The following is an 18,450-nucleotide window of genomic DNA, read 5'->3' as shown; positions in this document are numbered from 1 at the left end:
GTAAAGTAGTGCATTACTTTTAACAAAATATCTGTTACTTTTTCAAATAAGTTACCTAATTTACTTTGATTTCCCATTTATTGACTGACAGCTCTCCTGTCCAGTGCAGAGGCGTTGTGTTGTAATTCCTCAAAATCAATTAAAACAGTGAAATACAAACTCAGAATATTCAATATTATACAACCTGTGCTAATTAAATATCTTAACACAAATATACTTTATGTATTTAATCTCACTTTATTAACTAATGTCTTTGCTGCTGAACTTCGATGATCCAATTCATCCGTACTATGAAGCAAAAATTACTTAAGTTAAACATTACATTTGTGCTTCATATTTTGTTTTTATTGTTGAAGAGTGTTGAACTTGTTTGAACCATCGAACAAGGTTCTTTTGTCGTTACTAAACATTTAAATGCTGTTGTTGTCGTCTTCATTATGCAATGTGTGTAATTAAATCAGTTTAGTTTGTAGGCCTACTTTTCAAGACACCCCTCCCCCCAACCCGCACACTTCTTATCTGCAGTCTCTGTATATACAGCTGAAGTGGCAGTGATGTTGAGAGCTCCGTTCACTCCCTCACTAGTCACTTGAAACTCTTGTGGGGAGGAGTTGACCAGCGCCACATGGCCTAGGCTATAAATCTGGGGGTGACCCCTCTTCAGACTGAGCCGAAGGACTTATTAAGTCAGAGGGATCCCTAAAGCGGACAAGCATGCCGGCGAAACCAGCCCCTATTAAGAAGTCGGCTAAGGCCGCCAAGAAGGAGGAACCCGCACCAGCGCCAGAACCCGTACCTGAGCCCGCGCCGGCACCCGTCGAACCAGCACCCGCTGAAGCTGCTCCAGTGGAGGCCGTCCCAGCAGAAGCCGTCCCAGCTGAAGCCGTCCCAGCTGAAGGTGCACCGGCAGAAGCCGTCCCAGCTGAAGGTGCACCGGTGGAGGCTCCTCCTGCTGAAGCTCCACCAGCAGAACCAGCAGCTCCTCCTGCAGGTACTGAGTGCGCATGTGGACCCCAAACTCTTCCATGCTTCTTGAAATCAAATCGCCAAAGGTGCAATTCTATGGGTGTAATTTTTTAAATAATAGAATAGAAGAGAAAGTGTTCTGAAAAAGTTGCATCAAAGTGAAAGTTAGGCAGATCATTCCACCAGAGGGGCCAGTCATAGTAAAGGGCCCGAGAAAGAGATTTTGTGCCTCTTTGAGATGGTACCACAAGAAGACGTTTGCTTGTAGAGTGCAAGTTTCTGGATGGTACATAAGTCTGAAGTAATGAGGTAAAAGGGAGCAGAGCCAGTGGTTGTTCTGTAGGCAAACGTCAGTGACTGGGATCTTAGGATCTCTCTAAATTTTTGTCTTATTTCAGTCAGAAATTGTAAGAAAAAATAATAAATTATGCTTTGCATATTTAAAATCACCATGTATTAAATTAAAAACAAAAAATACTGCCATGTAGAACCATTTAAATAATAAATAATTATTTTTAGCATTACAGTGATAATTAAATATTTTCGCATGTGCTTGTCACGAACATTGTTACTATGCATGTTAAGAAAAAGTCTTGATGGTTGTAAAAATAGGTGTAATTTTTTTATGCAAAATATAATTTCTTATCTTTGTTGGTGAAATATGACCCTACTTTTATGAGATCCACTCTATCATTTACAATAATAAAAGCATGCAAACAAACAAGCAATATTAACACAGATGCATGCCATGTAACAATTAACGTTTAATACATGAGAACTCATTGCACATTACTGCTGGAGCCAAGAACTCTTGGTAGCTACTGGAAAACGCCTGACTACAGCTGATGGTTTAAAAAAACACCAGTGAGCGTTTACACCTGTTAACTTCTAATACTGATCATACCAGCTGTTCGCCCTGACCCACCCTGTTCTCCTCATTTACTCGACTTTATTATCTAAACTTAAAGAAGACAATAAAACTTCAAATTAAAAATATATTATTCAGAAATGTCATGTAACCATAGTTTCTCCTAAAATAACATATTACTTCTGTTATTTTCCCGTAGAGAAACGTACTAAAGCAGTACTATGTTATCAGATAGTATTCAGTGATTACCATATATTTATTTACATGCTACTCCAAAGAACTTCAGACAATATACAGGCAATATATAGACATTTACTTCTCACAAGAGTGCAGAATAACACATAGTTCCTTTGAAAGCTTTTGAGGAATACAGACAAATAATCCAATATTCAAAGCACATGCACAAAACTAGTTTGTTCATAAACTCAGTCTTTCGCTATAATCTGCAATAATATACATGATAATCTGTGTACTTTATAACAAGAACAAAGCATGCTTTTCATCACCTGTGCAATTATTATTTTAACCTCAGCTATATCTGCTGATGCCTTTATAAGCCAGAGGTATTTAGAGCTTGTGACAAACAGACAGCTCTATTTACAGTTCCACAGAGAACTAATATTAATAATAATAATAATAAATATTTAACCATGGTGTTTTTATTAGCCCAGTCTTTTCCAGTAAGAAGGTAAATTAATGCTTATGGGGAATTCTTCAGTGATTGTTGGTTTAAGATATATTATTTTGTATTAAAATAATCATATTAGATGGACACAAAATTAATGAATATAATTTATATTCATTATTTATTTGTGTACAGCTTAAAGTTTTTTTTATCATTAAATTATGTCATTTCTTATCATTTTAAACTATATTTACTCAAGATTAAATTTTAATACAGATAATATGCACTATCCATTATATATGGATGCCTGTAATCTCAAAACGAGCAGATATTGTTTGATGTATCGTTCTACGACTACTTGTTTCTGTTTTCTAAACTATATTCTATGCATGCAAAATGAGCCGAAATGGGCCCTTCTAACATTTTACTAACAATTATAAATGATTTGCTGTCCACATCGCTAAAGGAGCCGCTGCAGACGCTGCTGATGGTAATAGCCATGGTAAACCAATGCTAAGCTACTGTACTTTTACATGACGCACTGCATTTGTAGTCAAAACACCTGATGCTTCCCAGTACTGAAAAAGTCAAAGTCAACATGAAAGATAGTTTTCGCAAATCGCAACCCATTTTACTTTGTGATATTCAACGTGAAAACAACTTGATCTTGATTTCAGCATGCCCGTATTGATTTCATGTTGACTTTAAAACACATTTGAGTAATAAAGACTTAGAACTGGGTTATGATTTCATAATTTTAGACTAAACTAATGCCTGAAGCCCTATTTAAATGCTGCTTTTATTAATGTGCCCTGCCTATTTAACACCAGCTGATGCTGAAGCTCCGCCTGCTGAGGAAGTCAAAGCACCTACACCTCCTCCACCGGCAGGTAAACCCACGGGAATCCAAACCTTCAGATCACCTCAGTTTCACCCATGCTTTGTGACATTTCCAATTGTGACATTAAATGGAGAGTCCGATTTTACTTTCAAATATTGAATGTGTGTGTTTGCTCCCCAGAGCCAACCAGCGAGCCCCTCGAGCTCAGCGTTGAGGATGTCAATGACACTTCAGTCACGATCTCATGGAGACCTCCAGCCACCATTGGAAACTCTGGTCTGGATGGATACACTGTGGAAATCTGCAAGGAAGGAAGTAAGTCCGCAAATCTAAACAAATTCAGCCTTCTTTAGAGGTAGGAAGGGATCAAGACACGTCCAAATACAATGTTGCATAACACCCTTCCTACTAGAACCTTTGGTAACACTTTATTTTACAGTGTCCTTGTTACATGTAGTTACTGTAGTAATAACTATAAATTATTCACAATTACATGCAACTGATCTGAAACCAAACCCTACCCCTAACCCTATAGGCTAACACTTTATTTTACAGTGTCCTTGTTACATATGTTACATGTAATTACCATAGTAATAACAGTAAATTATACATAATTACATGCAACTAACCCTCAACCAAAGACTAATCCTACCCTAACCCTATACATGTAGGTAATTAATATTTCTCAGTACTTAAATATGTAATTACACTGTAACAATGACACCTTAAAATAAAGTGTAACCCCCTATAGTAAGTAAATGTAGTTACTCAGCACTTAAATGCATAACCGAAACTTGTTCTAGATATTAAAATAAAAAACGCCGCCTGTTTAGGCATCAACTTACTGGGCAGCTGCAAGCAGTTTTTTCATTGGCTTAATAAAACCCTCAATGAGGATTACATTTAAAATCTAAAAGCCTTTTCAATTGATTACAGTATAGCCCGCAAAACTGTACCTTAAATTAAACACTGCGCAACGTTCAATATTCATTAGCATTTTATTGGCTGGTCAAAACTCTCAGTTGCACCTGTCCCCAATATGTCAACGGCAGCTTGTACACCCACCTAAGTTGTGTCCCTATATGGAGTGAGGCATTTCTTGAAGTGCTACACAGAAGTCTGCCAGCTAAACAGGATGACTGTTGCAGTCATGTCAGTTGCACATGTAAAAACAGTTAAACTTGCTCACACAGCAGTTAAGAGTGCAAATAAATTCTGAGGGGAAAAAAGGATATATCCACTCGCATATCGATTTGTTCAGGAACAGTGTGGGGAACATAATTTGACTTATTTTTTATTTCAATATATATTTTTAAAAATGTATTTCTATTTTTGGTAGGACTTTATTTTACAGTCCTGTTCCCCATATACATACTATTTACTTATTATAGTAATTACTATAACTGAGTAATAACTAGGTACTAACCCTGAACCTACATCCTAAAACTAACCTTAAACACGTACTGTAAAATAAAGTGCAACCTATTTTTTAAATAATAATACTTACATTTTATTTAAATATCACCTTTACTTTCATTGTGCAAGTATTCAACAATCAATCTTAGATCTTTTTTTAAATAATAGTACTTAAGAATAATAATAATAATGCTTTTAATAATTTGATTAAAATATGTCCTTTCTAAAAGCAATGTACCGTTAATCAACAATACATTTTTATGATTGTAAATGGGATGCAAATCTTAGATCAAAACTTTTAACTGTTAATTGAAAAATTTTAAATACAATCTTTTAGAAGTTTTATTATTTAAATATGGCCCTTTCAAAAGCTTTACAATCAATGTGCAATTAATCGAAAATGTAATGGACATTGACAAGAGTTAAAAAGTCTTTGGCTGTAACTATTGTTAATTCATTTTGTGTGTTATTCTTATCACTTTGATTTGTCTACTTGATTTTCATTTTCTTGTCAGATGTTCTTTTTTTACATAAATTCGAAATAAACTTTTTCAAAAAATCAACAGTCAATTTTTATGATAATTAATGGGATGCAAATCTTAGATGATCACTTGATTCAGAGGATGACCGACTGGATGCTCTTACTCTTCATTTTTCATGTTCCTCTCTATTGTAGCTTCTGACTGGAAAGCCGTTAACGAGGAGCTCACGGTGTTGTGCCGTTATGTGATCAAGAACCAGGTCACTGGCGACCGGCTGAACATCAGGGTGGTGGCCGTGAACCCCGGCGGCCGCAGCCCCCCCGCAGCTCTGCCCGAAACCGTCCTGGTCAGAGAGGTCGTGGGTAAGCCGAGCTTTTACTGCCCAGAATGAAGCTCTGAAAACACATTCACTAATCTAGGCCTAGTAAGAGTCTCTTCTGCCCACCATATATCTGATTAAAAATGCAGTAAAAACAGTCATATTGCGAAATATTAGTTACATTTTAAAATAAACGTTTTCCTTTTGAATATATTTTAAAATATAATTTATTCCTGTTGATGCAAAGCTGAATTTTCATCATCATTACTCCAGTCTTCAGTGTCACATGATCCTTCAAATCCTCAAATCATTGTAATATGATGATTTGCTGCTCAGCAAACATTTCTGATTATTATCAGTGTTGAAAACAGTTGCTTCATATTTTTGTTGAAACTGTAATAAAAAAAAATCAAGATTCTTTGATGAATAGAATTTTTTTTATTTATTTTTTTATTTATTTTACTTTTGATAAATTTAATGCACCCTTGCTGAATAAAATATGAATAGATCTTAAGAATAAACTCTTTCGGACCCTAAACTTTTGAATGATAGTGTAACATAACAGCCATTGTAACAATTTCATCTTGGGTGGCCACAATGCAATGAAAAAAGTGCAACTGCTGATGTAAAGCAAAAACCAAAAGCTTATTCACCTTATTCTTAATGTAAGTGGGCCCCGCCATTGTAACTTGATTGTGTCAATGCTTCCGGTCTCATCCGCTTCCATTTATTTTAGCTTTACAAAAAAATCTGTTATGCGGCTTGATATTGCAGACTGTTACTGTATTATCGTAATCATAAATACATAAACGTAATTATTTGACCATTTTCAGCATTTTGTTTTTCTGCCATTTCTTTGATTTTGTACATTTGGCCACCTATAGCGGCATTCACAGAAAATGATTTGCATTACTAAGATGACTTTCATTGATTAAATTAATATTCATGTGCCAAGCCGAGAAGTTTCATAAATTGTACCCTCTCACTTTTCAGATCTAAGTCAGTTTTCTTTGGACATAATTACTGTAAATGTTGGAGCATAGAGTTTGTCTGCACATGTAGCCGCTCTAAAGATCAGGGGCCACCTCTCAAATCTCAAGTATCCTAGACCTCAGAGCTATCTAGAGAGGTGAAACTGGTACCACGTCAGGCAAACTTCTCATGCTGTTCTACAGGGCCCCTAATTGGCTCTGAGTGGTTACCAGTTGTGAAAAATAAATCTAAATAAATCTACCTGACAAGGGTCTGGCTTTAGCATGAGGAGGTGTTGTCTTAGAAGACTTCTGCCTGATCTCAGCAAGTCTGTGTCTACAATGTAGAATTATCTGTTGCTGTGGCATATTATAAACGGCACAGTGAGATTTTTACTGTTGTTAGTTGTACTTTGAGTAGCTTTTAACATCTGAGATATCAAACATTGTGAAGCAACAAGAGGCAGGTAAAGTAGAAGTACTCTACATTCGACCACATTATCGCAGCCGTTGTGTAAACCAGTTTTTGTGTAGGAATGCTTGCAGTCGCTTTACATACTCCAAGAGTGTCCAGCGTCTAAAGAAAGAAATCATAAATGTAGAATGGAAAGTCAAGCGGGATTGGAATGTAACTTGAAGCCGGTCTACGCAAAAGAGGGGGAGGGAAATTTTAGCAGATCTCCCGTTAAAGGTCTTCATGCACCGAAGCATGAAATGTCTTTTCCTATTAAAAAAAAGAAAAATTAGAAAATGGTTAGTTGGTAAGTGTTGTGCATTAGCAAGGATTATTTACATGGCTTCAAAGCCATTGACAGCTAGCCGCCTGGACCAATGTCAAGCTACTTCCTTTAAGATCGATGGCGACAAGTGTGAAAGGTTCAAATCGGAGGGTGGGATACATTCCCAAATGTTCTCGCTCTGCATGAGGAGTCAGGTGGCATCTAAGGTTACCCCATGACACTTTTTAGCTCGCTAGAGATGCTATGTTTATTTAGAGGCATGCTGGAGCCTGTAAGAGTTAGCATTCGGCTAACACTTCACAGAGATTTCCAGAGACAAATCATTCATTTTATATGCTGACTATAATGCAGAGGCTGCTTAATTACATGCATGCATGCAAAAAAAGAAACTCTTTTTTTTTTTTTTTGCATTGTAGGTGCTCTGTTAGAAATTAATGTTAAACTGCGATTCTGTGATATTGTATTATTTGTAATTCAGCAGTTTTAATGTAACTAAAGATCTCCATCATAAGTTATTAGTGACAGGGGTGTAATAGAACTGATCTATTAAAAGCTGTAATGAGTTCAACAGAAGCACCGTTAGCATGTGGGCTAGCTTAAAGTGTGTCATTGTAATTGACTCCTTATAATGTTTTTAGCCTTTGATTTCTTTCTGTGTTTTATAGTACATTTTACTACTGCTTACGGTTTTGCAAAAGATTTTGGTAGTTTTTGATGCAGACAGTCTTAGCTGACAACAGCCAAGGATGAAATTACAGTAAGCTTGCATTCTGGAAAGCCCGGGTCACGATAAGGTTAGCTTAGTCAGTTTTCTGCTTCACTAAATAGTGAGTTGAAACCAAGGATTTCTCCTCTGTTTTGTTGATTGAGATTAAAAATAAAATAAGTGAGTAGTTTTTTTATATATAAACCAATCAAATAAGAGCATGTATTTCTTTCTTTGGCAATACGGCACATTAGATCTCAATAATGTAACCTTGCTCATAGTGTTTGAAAGCATACTGTATATATATATATATATATATATATATATATATACAATGTAATAGTTATGTACTCCGTTTTTCTCTCCCTTCAGATCGCCCCAAAATCCGTCTGCCACGTTACCTGAGGCAGCGCTACGTGAAAAATGTTGGAGAGAAGATCAACCTTGTTATTCCCTTCAGTGTACGTACAGTAATCTCATGAAACAAAAATGTTAAGTTCACTGAAAATGCATGGTTAAGGTAGCTAAATCTAACATTAGCTAAAACTTGTTCATTTGTCGAACATAAATAATAAGTGCATGACACTTTATTAAAACATAAATAATAATCAATATAATGAAACAATTAATAAATGCTGTAGAAGTGCAGTTCATTGTTAGTTCATGTTAAAACTAATGTAGTTAACTAATGAAACCTTATTGTAAAGTGTTACCATATAATGCATTATAAAAGTACTTTTAATGCATTAATAATGCTTTCTAATGCACCTTATAATGTATGTTCTCATAAATAATTATAACCACAGTTATAATGCATTAATACTTATGTTACACCTTTAGAAAGTATAATGCATTAAAGCATGACAAACAACTGATTTCAGATGTAACAAGGAGCATAATGCATTGGTTACAATTATTTATGGAAAGATACAATGCATTATAACATACATTATGAATACCTTTATAATGCTTTATACATAAATTGTTACAAACATTTTTGAACGATATTACAAAATGCACATTTTAAAAGTGTGTTAAGAAACAGTCATGAAAGTGAACTCTCTTTAAGTACACTTTATGGCTTATTATTTCATTGATATTATATTATTCACAAGCACACAATAATCTTTATTTGATTTTCAGAGAGGAAGAAGACTAATCAGACAATTCTGAGTCAGTTTTGAATGAATGGATCTGCTAAAAATGTATTTGGTCAGTTTTCGGCATATATCAGCACTCTGAGTTGCTAATTCTCTGCTATACTTGTCTTATTTTCTAACCTCCAGGGCAAACCACAACCTTCTGTGTCATGGACAAAGGATGGCCAGCCTATTGATACTAAAAAGGTTAATGTTCGCAACAGCGACAAGGACAGCATCTTCTTCATCCGTGCCGCAGAGAGAGCCGACTCTGGCGTGTATGAGATGTGTGTGAAAGTGGAGAGCTTTGAGGACAAAGCCCAGATAACTCTGCAGATTGTTGGTAGGTGTTATAAAAGAGCATACACATCATGGACTGTGGTGTATCTTAGTTGCAGGAGTTTTTTCAACAATTGTCTTGTCGACCTGTTCACCAGAGTTGCCTGGACCTCCAGCCAGCATCAAGATCGTGGACACCTGGGGTTTCAATGTTGCTCTGGAGTGGACTGAACCCAAGGATACCGGAAACACAGCAATCACCGGATACACCATCCAGAAGGCCGACAAAAAGACAGGGGTACAAGCTTTTTCAACATTTACTACATACCATGGTATTACTGTGATGGCAGACATGGTCCCATTGCAATTGCATCATTTTTTGACATTTACCATGTTTGTTACGCATGGTACCATTGTGATATTCTTGAAAGTGCCTTGGAGAACCATGTAAATGTCATGCTATATTAGAGCTGAGGTAATTTTTGGTGTTATAATATTTTCTCCTATCCCATCTCAACAAGCAGAGTTAAGTCAAATCAGCTTTATTTATATAGCGCTGTATACAATACAGATTGTTTCAAAGCAGCTTCACTGAGATATAAAACAGAATCAATGATTCAAACTTTATTCAGATCTAAAAAGGCAATAGTATCATTATTAAGCTCAAGTCAGGTCAGTGTTGATTCAGTTCAATAACTGTGTAAAGTTCATAATTTTTGAACTTTCGATCTGCAGAAGAGACAACTATGACTACGCCATTCATATTTCATTGTCTCAAATAAAAAATGTCTTGAGCAACCTGTCTAGTCCTTGACCAATGGCGTGAGTCGGGGGCGGGACTGTATGTTCGTTCGATCAGTGGTTGATGGTGGCCGTGTTCGAAAGCAATGTTTATTTATGCAGTTCCTTTCGGATCCAAGTAATCGAATGAAATCACGTGAGGAATTCACTCCTGCACTGTCAGTAGTCGTGTCTGAAGTGTGCTGACCTGAGCTGCTGTGTCTCCACAGGACTGGTTCACAGTACTGGAGCATTATCACAGAATGAATGCCACTATTTCAGACCTGATCATGGGAAACACCTACATCTTCAGGGCCTTCACTGAGAACAAGTGTGGAATCAGCGAAGAGGCCACCGTAACAAAGACCTCCGCCACAATCCAGAAGACAGGTGAATCAACTTCCCTGCATTTCTAATATTTGACATTTGCTCAGCATCACATGATTTGTCTTGAAGTTTCCTATATCTTATCTCTGTCTTAAAATATCGCACAAGTACTTTAGATCCATGTATCATTGTATTTTTATTTTCCTATAGTTTGAATAATGCAAAAATAAAATAAATAAATAACCAAAAATAATGCCACAGCCTCAAAACAAGACTGGTCTTGTGCATATCTAGATCTTTATTTGTACATCAAAACGTGACAGGCATGCATGCACTTCCTGCTTCCTTGCAACCTAGCAATCTTGTAAAATCGATTTCCGTCACGGCATCTGCAACACTGTTCATGAGCAGTGTCATATTTGCTGCATGATATTTCTGTTTAGATGTGCGTCATGTCATCATGCAGTCTTATTTTAGAACTAAAATTTATATACTATTATAGTTTTGAATTAGCTTGTATTTTTACAGTTTTCCATTTAATTTTTATTTAATTTTAAATTTCAATTAGAAGTATTTCATGTAATATTTAAATTATATTTCAGCTTTATTTAGGTCTTGACATTTATGCATTTGGCAGAAATTTGTATTCAAAGCAAGTTTCATTGCATACAATTTACTGTACCTACATTTTGATCATTTCTTGTATTCTCTGGGAATCGAACCCATGTCCTCAGCAATGGCACCATGCTCTGATCTTTATGATGTGTTATAGGCATTGACTACAAGCCTCCAGAGTACAAGGAACACGACTTCAGCGAGCCACCCAAATTCACCACCTCCCTGGCCGACCGCAGCACTACTGTCGGCTATAACACCAAGCTGCTTTGCTCCGTTAGGGGATTCCCTAAGGTACATGGTTTTTCAAGCATCCATAAACAGGAACAATTTTCGGGTAATAGTTTGTGAACCGTCATTATTTCTGCTATAACGATTGATGACTAGTTGCACAGAAATACACACTTTACCTTTAACCTACAAGTTTGATGTTGATGTCGTGTGAAAAGTGGTGCAGTGATTCTGCACTAGTTAGAGTAAAATAAGTCTTCAGATATTTCAAGTAGTGTTTTTAATCTAAATTAATTGAACTTTAATGCACATGCTTCACATCCTGAAGATGTTCTGTTCTTTGCATGTATTGTAAACTGTGCATGTATGCATTTTTTTACCTTTCCCATTGGTTGGGTTTTTTTTTAAGCTGCATGCAACTTGCAAAGTTTAAAACTCTTGTTTTAGTGCAGTGGTTGATTGACAGGTGAGTGGGCGGACAGGTGAATGTGAGAAATTGGATCACAAACAATTTGGACCAAATTTTTTGAGCTGTCCTCTTGGGTTCAGATAACCTGAATCACTCCACGTGTAAACAACCTCTGACTCCTATATCAGTCTAATCATTATGAGCAGAGCAACCTCATGCAACGTGTTCAATTATTCGAAAGATTGTGCTGATGGGCTTTTTGTAATGAAGTCTGTTCCATAATCAACACTTAATCCATCAAGATCTGCTCTACAATTCATGTTTGAGTGACAACTGAAGTGTAGGAATCCACCACTAACATACCACCGGAGATAGTGCAACTCCTAGTGGGAAAGATAACTAGACGAGAGACAGCATGAGTTGGATAAGTGGGATTCCTACATCACTATGATGGGATGAGCTTCCAAACAACGATATGTGGAGGCCCTGACAGTGAAAGTGTGCATAGCGTTGATAAGCATCCAAAGTTAACACTCACCAAGCGCCAAATGCAAGTAATAATGGCTTTGGTGAGTAAATAAACCCCCCAGTTGCTTGTAACTTACAATGGGATGGAAATATACATAATAAAAGTCTTATAGTTGTGTAACTTTTAGCACAATGGAAAATGGACCATTTGAAATTTATCTGGAATGCCTAGTTTTTATTATCAATACATATATGGAATATTTTTGCATTAAATGGTCATATGATGCTTTTCCACTTTTTCAACTTTAGTCCTTTTACTCCACTCCAAAGGGAGATATTATATTTAACACAATCCCCTTTTCAAGAACTACAACGAATGGCTTGTTTGGACTACAACATGTTTCTTATAAAGTCACAATGGTACTCATTTAAATAAACTCCACCCAAGGAATACACATAAAAGGGTACGAGGCCTGGCTGAGCTGCATTAGAGAAGACAGTGTGAAGAGAAGACTTTTTTTTCACAACATTTCCAAAACTCATTTGTTTGACCTTCCTAAGGCTGACGGATTTAGAGTGGTTGGCTTATTTTAAACACGGTTCCTAAACATTATAACCCCAACATTTATTAAATTTTATGGAAAACAGCTTCTTTTCTGTTGCTTTTATAAGCTCTCACTTTTGTAAGCCAGTTCATCGCTCTTTAGGAATATTAATCATGTTTTTGTTATCGATTACTGTTTGTATTACCATAGTTTTCCGACAAATATCACGATTAAATGGATGATAACATCATATCTATAATGCATAAGAAAATTACAAAAAACATACCCCTCTGAAACTTCCTGTGAAATCCGTGCTTGCAAAGTCTGGGTAAGAAATTCACTCTTGTTCATTAACATTGTCAGGGTCAGTGATGCCATAGAAGAACCATTTTAATTTCCAAAAGAACCTTTCAGTGAACAGCTCTTAAAAGATCCATTTTTGCCTTAGTGTGAAGAACATTTTAAAGAACCTTTTGTGGAATAGAAATGTTTTATAGATGTTAAAGCTTCTTCATGGAACCATCAATAGAAAATAGAGCCAATAGATAACCTTCGTTTTTTTAAGAGCTGGCACGTCTAAAAGTTCATTTTTGCACCCTATTGGCAATCTATGTGAGAAATGGCTCGTTGCATGATCTTCATGCATGCATTTAAAAGATTTCACTAACTCTAGACTGCAAAAGCGGCTTGTTTTCATTGTGTTTTCCAACTAATTTGCAGCCCAGGATCGAGTGGATGAAGAATCAGATGATTATTGGTGACGACCCCAAGTTCAGGCAAATGAACAACCAGGGCATCTGCTCCCTAGAGATCCGCAAGCCTGGAAACTATGACGGCGGCGTCTACACCTGCAGGGCCAAGAACCAGCACGGAGAGGCCTTGGTTAGCTGCAAACTGGAGGTTAAACGTACGTAACTATCGTAGGCTTAACTCAAGCGTGTTTTAGGAGTCTGTGATGAGCCTTTAGTATTTTTGATCATGCAAAAAAAGTATTTCCAGTCATCATGAGTTTGTGATAGATTCAGTCTTGATTGACAGCACTGTGATAACATTATTTTCATTATTTGCCAAAAAGAGGAGGTTTTGCTGACCACACTGAGACCTCCAGAGTTTTCATGGTCATGGGAATTGTTTAAATATCAGGGAATTTTAAGACTTTCAAAGTCAAAAGGCATGAAAATCTCATGGGATTGACTTATTGCGTACAGTGTCTGTGAAATCATTTTTTTATACAGTAATCGTGAATGACTGGAAAAGTTGTGGCCTTTCATTGGTCTAAAAATACTGAATTAAATTATTATCCATTAGCTGAGATGAATCCAAGGATTTAAATAATCAAAAAGATTGCATCATATTGCACAGATTTTTAAGAAAAGGAGTATGTACATTACATGCTCCTTGTAAGAGTGGATTTAGTCAAGGCCACATTTTTAACATCGCGATTAACCAACGATGCAGATGTTTGACTGATGCATTCATAAATTAAATCGAGAGAATTTTGCTTTTGCTGAAAGAGGCTCTGTATGTTAGAAAATAACTTAAATCATGTGTAGCGTATTCATGGAATGATATGAAACAATGTGATTATTAAAAAAAACATGGATTCCAGAGTTCAAATCAAGTTTATATTTATCATGGAAATTCAAGTAGTGTAAGATAAATATGTAAAATTCATGTTGCTGTCAGTGTGTCATAAACAGGCTTGTATGATTGGGATCAAATGGAGCATCACTTTATGGACATCTAATATAAGTGTAATCCAATCTAAACTGTGTTAATACAAATGCTTAACCTGATGCGGGAACTCTTTTTATGTTTGTCAAGTTATCACTCTACATGCCTCTGTACTAGGTTGGACACGTTTATTGTTATTGTAGAATGATTTACAGCCTTTTGAAAGGAGAGAAAATGAACATGTCAAACAGAACAAGAGTCTCCGCATGTCTGAGCTAAAACTCTGACGGGAAACACTCATGTTTGTTTGGGTGACAAATACAGTTTTGAAAGCCAGCAGACTGAACTGCATTCTGCTCTTCTTTCCCAACAGAGCCTGTGATTGCTGATGCCGATAAGAAATAAGTTCAACACCCACATTCATACAGGTCAGTCTCTATTTTTAGATCTGCTCGGGGGTGTAAAGTACCAGAGTAATTTTACTTCACTGCTATATATAAGTACTACACTACAAAACACTACGTTCAAAAGTGTGGGCTCAGTAAGGATTTTTGGTTACACTTTATTTTATTTTAATGTAGTTTCTATGGTAATTACTATAAATTATACATAATTAAATGTAACTAATACTCCGGTAATACTTTATTTTACAGTGTCCTTGTTACATATGTTACATGTAATTACCATAGTAATAACTGTAAATTATGCCTAATTACATGCATTAACCCTCAACCAAATCCTAATCCTACCCTAACCCTATAGTAAGTACATGTAGTTAATTAATATTACACTGTACTTAAATATTTAATTACACTGTAACAATGACACCTTAAAATAAAGTGTAACCCCTACTCCTAACCCTATAGTAAGTGCATAATTAATATTAACTTTATTATTTCACTGTAACAAGGACACCTTCAAATAAAGTTGTTTTTTTAAAATATGACTCTTATTCAGGAAGGATGAATTCAATTCTTCAAAAGTGCCAGTAAAGAAATTTATAATGTTACAAAAGATTTTTAGGTTATTTTTAGGTCTGTTATTTTGAACAGCAGTTTTCAACATTGATAATAATCAGAAATGTTCTCGAGCAGCAAATGACACTAAAGACTGGATCATGTGACCCTGAAGACTGGAGGAAAATTCACAGGAATAATTTACATGTGAAAATATATTCACATAGAAAACATTTATTTGAAGTTGTAATAATATTTCACAATTTATCATTTTTTTACTATTTCATATTTTTTGTTTTTCAACAATCCCCCACAAAAGAAACCGCTTTGCACTATTGTGCACTAATTTAAATGTTTTGCTTTGGAGAGCCAAAAAGCTATTTGGTTCTCCATCTATTTGGGTCTTGACAAGACATCTGTCTTCCTCTCGAGCCCTGCCCTTACATGGGGGACACTAAACTTGGAGATTGCGGCCCCTTGCTGCTGGAGGTGTCCGAGTGGCAATTCCCCATAAATTAAACTCGTAATGACTCTATGCGTGTACCGCCGGACAGACTGAATTACATCCTCCTGACTCGGCACCAGTCAGACATCCTCTGCTAGATCTCGTCCCAGAAACACACTGTAAAGCAGAGTTTGTGTTGCTTGGAGTGTTAGAACTATTTTCAGGCTGTCCTGACACCTGTTCCTTGTTCTTTCTCTCTGCATGCGCTCTAGTCCCAAATAAGGACCAGAAAAATGTGGGATCCCACTCAAAAGGTGAGAACTCATGCCAGAATGTTCCAGCTCTAACATCAGTTCTGATAAGCCATGTTCAAAGTATATATGCAACTGCATATCAGTGGAGTTCTATATTAATGCAGCACGTTTCTATACTCTTTGCTGGTGGGAAAATTGTTTATTTTACTTATTAATTATATAATCAATAAAAATAATAAAACAAGTTCTACAAATTAAACTTTGTAGAAAACTGGTGTTTTTTTATGCATTAATTAATTCATTCATTCGTTGTTATTATTATTATTTTTCATATATTTTATTTTTGTCCCATTTTACCATTGTTAAGAGTGCAAATAACGGTTCATTTACCATTTTAATTAGCGCATTAATATACTTCAACTGAAATAATAGATGAGTTCAAATGAGTTCAACTGAAATAATAGAAAATCCCCCAAAAATGTAATTCGTGCTATATATAATTACTAATTTTACCTTTTCTTTCACATTTGTAGGATTGTGATGACGTCTTTTGCTGATGAGAAAAAAATCATGTACATATGAAATAAAAAATAAATATAAAAATTAGACATTTTCCTTTTTTCATAATTTAATGCTTTGCCTCACAATTATGAAAAAGCTCATTTATTTATTATATGGACATTTACATCAGCAGCTGCCTGTGTTTGACATGTAATGATTGTTGTCTGTGTATCGCCACACACTCGTCCCTGACTGTGTCCAGTGATGTAACTCGGATCAAGTCCCATGCGGACCAACAGGAGTGTTTGTTCAATTAAACTATAGCCTTTCATCCACCCACATCATCTCTTTTGTCATTTGTCGTCATGTCAGTGCAACGAATGTAACTTTTACAGGAACATACAGAGATTCAACAGTCTGAGTGACCTAGAACACTTTTTACAGCAGAGTCTTGGAAGACATTCAATTGAATGCTATTTATTTCTTACTCTGACGCAATCTTTGTAAAGACACCTTCCCAAGCATCGGAAACTCAACTGAGAGCAGACGGGTTACTGAAGGACACACACACACACGCACACACGCACACACACACACACACACACACACGCACACACACACGCACACACACACACACACACACACACACAAACACACACACATATTAAGATACATGTGTCCGTGAGAATGCAGAGACTTTCAACAGAGTATATGTGCTATGCATGATGTTCATTATCGACTTCTCAGAGTTCCTGTCAGAGAATCTTAAAGCCTAGTGCTTATTCAGTTTGGCCAGCATCATGAAACCCTGTGCCAACACAAATAAAACAACTTTGCTAAGGTTTATGCTTAATGATATTGCATACAGTAGATCCTTTTGGGCCTAAAAACATCAGGCTTTTTATGTAGGTGACCCTGAGTAACATGATTATTTTAGAATTTCACTGGATCTCAGAGTAGCATTGATTCACTATGAAACTACTGTACTTGTTTTTAAATATAGTTCAATTACATGCATTTCAGGTGCATTCAAGGTAGACTTTATATCATAATTATATCATGGTGAAATAACAGCAGGACTGGATTTAAGGTTAATAAAGCATTGCTTGAGATTAAATTTCTTTGCTTGAGAATTTATAATGCTGGAAATTTCCAAAATGCTTTTTAAATATTCACATAGAATATATGCATTAGAATGTATTCAGTAAGAAAGTAACTAAACTGTACCCATTTCACATTTCCAGTTGAAATATCACTCAAAAAAAAAAGTGTGCTTCTTAAGTGAAGTCAAGAAGATTGTAATATTTAAATATATATGTTTGTTAAAATTTTAAATAATTTGACCTAGACAAAAAGATGCTGATTAACAATAGAATGTGTTTGCAGTGTTTAGATTGTGTGTGTATTTCTAAACAGTAGGTGGCAGCAGCTTTACTGTTTTTAACCCTGATGTAACAGAAGTCATTCACTCCGCATATTCAGAGCAAAGAAACAAACCCAGCTCAGATCCACCGTAAAACACTCAAACCCGTGCTGTCTTCCCTACATAGGCAGCAGCACAACTGATTCCAATAGAGTTTGGCAAAGTATAGGCTACATCATACCAAAATATTGGGAAAGTGAGAGAAATAATCACTATTTCTCTATGGCCTATAGGTTTGGGACAGAGCCGTGCCGTCAGTCGACATTACAGCGGCTCTCTCTGCTGACCATGGTCAGAACAACACAAATTGCACATAACATAATTAACATTATATCATTTTCATACTGAATCATGATTGCAATCAAATTTGAACATGGGTTTTGGACATGTATCATGTCAGTTCCATTGTATTACTTAAACGGAAACGTTTCATTTTACAGTACGTTAATTTACGTGTACTTACAGTGTAC

The 18,450-nt window shown here is 36.0% G+C and overlaps 1 protein-coding gene across 2 annotated transcripts; it reads left to right on the top strand.

The window, feature by feature from the left end:
• Window positions 1-542: 542 nt before the first annotated feature.
• Window positions 543-16,896, top strand: mybphb (myosin binding protein Hb). Of its 2 annotated transcripts, XM_077197745.1 has the most exons (13): window positions 656-883; window positions 929-991; window positions 3,481-3,615; window positions 5,393-5,560; window positions 8,307-8,395; window positions 9,221-9,416; window positions 9,511-9,650; window positions 10,363-10,522; window positions 11,232-11,368; window positions 13,448-13,634; window positions 14,775-14,829; window positions 16,075-16,116; window positions 16,590-16,896. In XM_077197745.1, exons 1-11 carry the CDS (start codon window positions 715-717, stop codon window positions 14,804-14,806), a joined length of 1,476 nt encoding a protein of 491 aa, XP_077053860.1. In that variant the 5' UTR covers window positions 656-714; the 3' UTR covers window positions 14,807-14,829; window positions 16,075-16,116; window positions 16,590-16,896. The 2 variants fall into 2 exon arrangements, with proteins under 2 accessions (XP_077053859.1, XP_077053860.1); XM_077197744.1 differs by having other exon boundaries at window positions 543-991.
• Window positions 16,897-18,450: the final 1,554 nt, after the last annotated feature.

Source organism: Siphateles boraxobius, unplaced genomic scaffold, assembly GCF_051911475.1.
Source record: "Siphateles boraxobius isolate OS27281-9 unplaced genomic scaffold, OSU_SipBor_1 41, whole genome shotgun sequence".
Taxonomy (NCBI): domain Eukaryota; kingdom Metazoa; phylum Chordata; class Actinopteri; order Cypriniformes; family Leuciscidae; genus Siphateles; species Siphateles boraxobius.
The sequence above is the reverse complement of the archived record's forward strand: the minus strand, read 5'-3'. Positions and strand labels throughout refer to the sequence as shown.

What these genes read in the sequence shown, in the direction of transcription:
- mybphb (XM_077197744.1), top strand. Translation starts at nt 715, where the DNA reads ATGCCGGCGAAACCAGCCCCTATTAAGAAGTCGGCTAAGGCCGCCAAG. An exon ending in GGAAATCTGCAAGGAAGGAA is followed by an intron (nt 3,616 to 5,392) that starts GTAAGTCCGCAA and finishes TCTCTATTGTAG; the next exon opens with CTTCTGACTGGAAAGCCGTT. An exon ending in CCTGGTCAGAGAGGTCGTGG is followed by an intron (nt 5,561 to 8,306) that starts GTAAGCCGAGCT and finishes CTCTCCCTTCAG; the next exon opens with ATCGCCCCAAAATCCGTCTG.